Genomic DNA, 7,146 nt, shown 5'->3' with positions numbered 1-7,146 from the left:
TCGTTTACGATGTAAGTCTATGGGAGTGTTCAACTCTCAACATAAGTCTATGGGAGAGTCTTAAAGGAGTAGTTCACTCATAAAATGGCTTATTGTCTCCGCCAGGCCGAAAGGCATGGCGAGAGTATGTTTTGCACCCTGTCCGTCCGTCCGTGTGTCTGTGTGTCCATGTGTCCGTCCGTGTGTCCGTCCGTCCGTGTGTCTGTCTGTGAACAGCTAATCTCTGGCACCGTTAGCCCGGCCGCTGCGAAACTGTGCACACACACTCCCTGGATGCCAAAGCCGAACTTCTGCCCCAAATATTCAGATTGGCCTGTTATAGCGCTACCAGGAGGCCAATTTGCGCAAAACACATTTTTGGATATCACTCCTACAGATTTTGTCCAAACCTCACGCAAATCGGTACACAGTATCTCTATAGTCATGTGATCAACACGGATCTGTCCGATTCTCCATATTCTATCCTGATTTTCTACTGCTGCTCAGGTCATCATATGAACTATGGCATCACACTATAAATATGTCATCTTTTGTTAGAAAGGCCTAATAGATTAAAGGGATATTTCACTTTCAAAAAAACTTTTGGTCATTTTATCATCTACTCAGGCCTTTGTGAACCCCCAGACAGTTTTTAAGTTGCTTGATTAATTATTTAGATTTTTGATGTTCATTTTATCAGACACGCCCCCTTCCTATACAAACCCATTGTAACTTCAAACTCCATTTTAACCATGTTAGATTCATCAAAAACACCCGTCCTTGGTTCTGGTGACTCACCCTGCCCTCCTAATGCGTGAGGGGGCCGTGTTTTTTCGATTACTTTTTTCATTTATTTTTTATATTTCTTCTGGAAAATGAAATAAATTAAATACAATAAAAAATGAAAATAAAATATATGAAAAAAGTAATCGGAAAAACACGGCAAAGTGAAATATCCCTTTAAGATTAAGATTATAATTATTTTATTGTTTACTTGAGCTGCATACTGTAGGAGTGGATTTTTGCTCTTTGCAAAGTGTGGATGCAGCTCGAAGCACAACTTAGACACCATCAGGAGTCTAAAGGTCCTTACACATCGGGGGTGATTTATTTCATGCGAATAATACGTTTTTTTTAAAAAACCTTATAAAGTCAATGCAAGCTTCCACATCCGTTTCGCGGAGCGAAAAAGGGTCTTTTATTTATTCAGACCGCATCCGAATTTTGCGTATATTCGCATAAACGCCGGTGTGTAATGATCTTAAATGTGAAATCATTAAATATTCATTGGTGCACATTGACAAAATCTCCATGGATCCAATAGAAACGTATAAAAAGAAAGTAAACACAAATGTGGATGTTGATGCTACTGTGTATGAACAGAGATTATGACACTAGTTTCTAGAGTGAGGAAAGATCTGTCTTGAGTTCCAACCACCAAGTGGCCATGGTGTGTTGTGGAGATGAACAGAAATTTTCACTATACATTTGGAATGTGGAAAATGTTGAATTATGTAAGCTGCTGTTATGCACTATTGCTATAATTCCAGTCTCAGTATCCTGTTCCTTTCACATTTACACTAATGCTAAAACCTTATTAAAAGATACATGGCTCCAATCAGTTGTCAATTTAATCTGACTTAGTTTGCTTTGTACAAAATACATGCATAAATAATAACATTTAAAGAAGGTGCAAGGAGGACAAGAAACCTAACAACTAAATAGTGACATCTAAACTCAACGTATGGGTTAAAACTATGTGGAAACAATTGGGAGATAACTAATACATAAATAACAGCACTGCAAAACAAATGCAAAGACTTTAGGCCAGCTGTTCTCAAACTTTTCAGCCTGCGACCCCCTCAAATAATCATATCTGAACTGGGGACCCCCCAAAAGAGTCATATTTGAACAAGCTGACAAGCACTTGGAATTGTAGGAGTTGAGGCATTACATTTTGTGTAGCCTCGGTACCCAGTCTTTTTTTTCCTGTTACATTTAATTTGACTCTGTTCCAGAGATAAATATTGTGAAAATAGCCGATCTGCATGCTCACAACGTTGTGAGCTTGAATATCGGCTATTTTCAAAATGTCTGCCTGACTGCCTCTTTCGTAGGTAATATTTGACAATTTGGCCAATGTTTGAGATTTTTTTCAAAGCAGTTTGTTGATTACTTTTGATGCAGTAATGGTCTTATTTTAGAAGTATAAATAAAAAGGTCTTAAAAGTCATTACATTGTCACTTTAGAAATATACTAATACCCTGTATACACTTATACTGTATGTTGGTTTGTTTACTGTTGAGTGAGAAAACAATGTTGCACATTAAGCAGATGATCTGGGGACCCCCTCAAAATCAATCAACCCACAGTTAGATAACCACTGCTTTAGGGCCTTCCTTCAAATTTGGACAGTAAGAGGATTGGTTTTCAAAGCCGTGGACAAAGGTATATTAACGGCCATTCTTGCATGTTGTTCTAGCCCATTGAGTTTAGAAGTAAAGACTATATATGTCTGATATGTGATACAAATGACATAATATTTTCCCCAAAGACAATATTTATCATGTTAAGGATGAATGCCACAACATTTGATCTGTTTTGTCTAAAGTCTTGGATTTTTCTACAGACATAACAACTTTAACAATTTCAGATCATGTAAAATGACACTTTTATGAATGTATATATAAACACACACATATACCTTTATTTATTAACTGTAATTAATTAAGCCTGTGTCTAAATGTAACCAACCAATGGAGTGTGCATGATAAATCAAGGTGGTGGAACTGAAACGCCTATAAATAACATCCTTGTAAAACTCTCAACAGAGCAATTAAAGAAAGAAGATGAGCTACGGATTGTTCTTGTTGGAAAGACTGGAGTTGGGAAGAGTTCTTCTGGCAACACCATCTTAGGAAAGAAGGCATTTGTAGCCAAGCTAACCTCTTCCTCTGTGACAGCGGAATGTTCAAAACGAGTTAGGCGGACAAACATTGTCCATTGTTGATACTCCAGGTTTGTTTGACACAAAAAGAAATGAAGCAGAAATAGTGATGGAGATTAAGAAATGCATCTCTTATGCGTCTCCTGGTCCCCATGTGTTCCTGGTTGTGATCCAAGCAGGAAGATTTACAAAAGAAGAAAATGACACAGTACAAATCATCCAGACAATGTTTGGAGAACAGGCAGAAATGTATACGATGGTCTTGTTCACCAAGGGAGATGAGTTGGAAGAACAAGATGGTTCCATAGAGGACTTCATCAGGGACAATGAACTTCTTAACAATTTTACTAATCAATGCAAAGGAGGATATCATGTTTTTAACAACAAAAACCAAGATACCTCTCAAGTCTTGAAACTACTACAGAAAATCAAGGAAATGATGAAGGTAAATGAAGACCGCTCCTACACCAATGAGTTGTTCGATGAGGCTGAGAAATCCAGAACAGAAGAAACAAAAAAGATTCTGAAAGAAAATCCTCATCTGACCCTGCGAGAAGCAAGAAAAAGAGCTGAGGAAGATAATTCCTTCATTAAGAAACACCCTTTCGTGTGGGCAGCTCTGAGTGTAACTGCAGGTGTGGCTGCAGCTGCGGCTGTAGGTGCCGCTGCTCTCGTTGCAGCACCAGCAGCTCTTGTAGCTGGTTCTCTAGCAACCGCAGGTGCCGCCTTCACCTCAGGTGCAGTGACAGGTGCAGTTACAGCTAAGCTTAAGGTTCCAGACAAATGCAAAGTGCAGTGATATCCAAGTTTGTCTCTGATCATTAGTTTAAGCTGATTGTGTCATACTGACTGCTTATTCATTTGTATTATAGCTGGCTTTTCAATTCCATTTGATTTTGTATGCATGTGTCCAGCTTTTTCCCATAAATATGAGGTTGCCTCTGTCTAAATAAAGTATGCCTACATTTGGTTTAATAATACCCTGTGTATAATGGTAATCTGAATATAAATACTTATTAAAAAGCATTTTAATTCTGTATATTCTTGGATGCATTACAGTAATAAACAATATTCAAATGTATATATATTTAAAACAATTTGTTTTAAAGCCTTTTAAAGACTATGGTGTTTCATCACAAGTAATCTCCTATTAATATGTGTAATACTATCTTATATACTGTATATTTGTATCTTTCAAAACTCCTTTCTATGTTCAATCAATTTGTATTATTGTGTCTATTCTAATAAACATGATTGAACATAATATGTGTCAAGCCCATATGTTGTGCTGTGCAGCTTGTTAAAGACTATGGTGTTTCATCAAATGCATCTTCTAATATTTTTTTAGAATGTTTTTCTGTTCATTCACATGATAAGTTTATAGAATCTAGTCTCATTTCCATAACCTGTTATTTTCAGTGTCTGAGCTGAGAATGGTGTTGGTAGGTGCAGGAGAAAGTGGGGAAGAGTTCATCAGGAAACACCATCATGGGAAGCAAAGTGTTTGCCTGTAGTTTAGGTTTTACACTCACTCTGAAAAGTGAAAAGGCAGATGGAGATGTGTTCGACAACAAGAGGGTCACAGTGGTGGACACCCCTGGACTGTGTAACAGTAAACTGTCAGAAGAACAGCAGAAAACAGAGTTGGAAGAAGCGTTGTCGCTGAGCGCTCCAGGTCCACATGCCTTCCTCTATGTTGTCCAGCTGGGACGCTTCACCGAACAGGAACACAAGGCCATGAAAACACTGGAGAGAATCCTGTCACCTGACATCAGTGCTTACATCATAGTTCTCTTCACTTATGGAGACAGACTGGAAGACACAAACATAGAGCAGTTCATCAGAGAGGACGAGAACCTAAAGAGACTGGTAGACAAATGTGGAGGGAAGTATCATGTGTTCAACAACAAAGATACAGGAAACAGAGATCAGGTCAGAGAGCTCCTTGAAACAGTCGATAAAGTCAGTGAGAGAGGATCCAGATGTTATGTAATACCTCCTTCTGGAATGGTTTACTGGGTGAAAGGTTTGTTTAATGCCATGTGGGCATCTCTGAACAGTCTGAAGCAGTTACTCTGGGGAAATGAAGATAGTGGTGCCCTTGGTGTTCAGGGGCCACAAGATGCCAGGGATATCAGAGTGACTTTTGACAAGTAGAGCTGCATTATTTTTGGGTTTCATCAACTTCACAGCAAGATGGACCAGGGAATTTTAAAGTGTAACTATATTAAACTTAGCGTTGGCTAAATAAGAGAAACAGGACTTTGTCAAATAACGTTTCTCTGCATGAGTTGCATTCCACTATAGCTGACTGATAACAAGTCTACGAATAAAATAAAGCATCACTGATCAAAACTGGATATTATTTAATGATTGGTAGATGGGAAAACATGGTAAAAAGTTGCAATCTTCAATACAAATCTGAATGATGTATCGTGAGTCTCTTGAAAATGTCTGATCTTTTAAATGTTTTATTAACTTTTTTCAATGTTCAACATTGTTTATGTTTTAAAATGTTAAAATAAATGTTGCTTATTACTGACATGCTGTTTTTTGAACACAGCCAATCTGTAAAATGTTGCATTGCTTTGAACATTTTTGAATATGCATGAGCAAAATAGGGACGCTTGGGTTAAAGTGGTTAAAAGTGAGTGCATCTGAGTCTTGTGCTCCTATTCGGGAGTGGCACTATTTGTGTGTTTTTTATACTTAGTAATACATTTTAATTCTGCCTACAGCTTTCCATATGAGATCACTATGCAAGGGATAATTGACCTGCAGGGGGTTATTCCTCAACAAATTCAATGATTGACCAATCAGAATCAAGCAGTCAACCAAACTGTGTAATAAACGCCTGTAACGCTTAATCGTTTTAGTGTAAAACTTTGAAACATCTGCTTAACTTCCATGTCTCACAAGTTTCTGAATTAAAACATTAAATAAAATAAAAGATAATTTTTATGTCACTTTAATGTGCACTAAATATGACTCTACACACTGACTTGTAATGTGATTAAACTCCATTTGTGAAATATGATTACACTCTGCTGGATGTTTGGAGGAACTGCTGTCATTAAAGCTAGTCTATGTATGAGTCTGCAGGGGCAAATTAAAAGATGACTGACATTGTGTTCTCCTCGGATTTTTGTTTGTTTGTTAAAAACGTTAAAGTACTATATTCTGATAGTAATCATTGCTACAGAGTGTTTGTTCGGTCACAGGGTTCTCTCCAGCTCTTTAGTTAACAGAATATAGTACATTTTCAGGTAGGTGACACAATTTAAGCCAATCAGGAGAGAGCACTGAAAATGCATTTTCTGTTTAATAGAGCTGGAGAGACATGGAAGACTCCTTTTGCTGAACAAACATGAGTACTATCAGAATATAGTGTTATTTAACACTTATTTTAACCAAAGTAAATCACTTACCCTACCTTTAATGCCAACGACTAGAAAAAAAGCACTCTTCAGGTTTTTAGCCCCGTCCTACCTGAAAGGAGATAGACTATTGAGTTTTCGACTTCGGGTGCAGTAGGATAATAGCTAGACACAAGACTGAATTAAACAGAACTGGAATGGATAATAATCAATATCATCCTTGTAAAACTCTCCATAGAGCCACAATCTAAGACTCTATATTTATAAAACTCAGTCACACTTTCAACCTGACATGCCTATTTAAAAATAAGAAAAACTAAAAATGTGTACATTAAAAAGTTCAACCTTTGTTGATCCCCATTCAGGTGTCATAGCAGCAACAGCAGAATGAAACACAGGAGAGAGTAAAGTAAGAGTAAAGAGATAATAATAAGATAACAATGGACATTTGCACAATTCACCAGTTAATATGAATATGTATATATTGTCAACAAGGAATATGATTGGATATATGTATTATGTACAGTGTTGGTCGGCTTCAACAGTGGGCATCTGGATAATAAAGTCTGTCAACAGTGGATATGAGAATAAACATGCTGTAGGATATGTATATACTTTCAACTGGCCTGGCTTGCTTTGGTCAGTCGTGTTAATTTTGTTAATGTTAGTTTTATTTGACATCTGTCATACTCAGTGTGCACTATATATGACTACTGTTGTTACAAGTCTAATAACTTGCAATTTCATTGAACTTGGTGTAATGTGATTACCCTCTGCTGGACCTATGGAGGAACTGCTGTTACACACATCCACATCGATTGAATTATTTACTTGAATAAAAG

General features: G+C 37.2%; 1 protein-coding gene and 1 pseudogene across 2 annotated transcripts; both read left to right on the top strand.

Moving 5' to 3' along the window:
* The first annotated feature begins 1,272 nt into the window (after positions 1 to 1,272).
* LOC308098323 (GTPase IMAP family member 9-like) lies at positions 1,273 to 4,136 on the top strand (annotated as a pseudogene). Its single transcript has one exon. The product of its transcript is annotated as a GTPase IMAP family member 9-like (transcript).
* Positions 4,137 to 4,382: 246 nt separating this feature from the next.
* On the top strand, positions 4,383 to 5,880 carry LOC308098148 (GTPase IMAP family member 4-like). The gene has a single exon (XM_080446390.1). The coding sequence runs from the start codon at positions 4,416 to 4,418 to the stop codon at positions 5,082 to 5,084; it is 669 nt and encodes a 222-aa protein (XP_080302516.1). The 5' UTR covers positions 4,383 to 4,415; the 3' UTR covers positions 5,085 to 5,880.
* Positions 5,881 to 7,146: the final 1,266 nt, after the last annotated feature.

The sequence above is a fragment of the Gymnoscopelus braueri genome, assembly GCF_963280865.1.
Source record: "Gymnoscopelus braueri genome assembly, chromosome: 13".
NCBI classification, from domain to species: Eukaryota; Metazoa; Chordata; class Actinopteri; order Myctophiformes; family Myctophidae; genus Gymnoscopelus; species Gymnoscopelus braueri.
Note: the sequence above shows the minus strand (reverse complement) of the source record. Positions and strands in the feature narration are given on the sequence as shown.

Excerpts from the sequence above, each read along its gene's own strand:
- LOC308098148 (XM_080446390.1), top strand. The coding sequence starts at position 4,416 with ATGGGAAGCAAAGTGTTTGCCTGTAGTTTAGGTTTTACACTCACTCTG.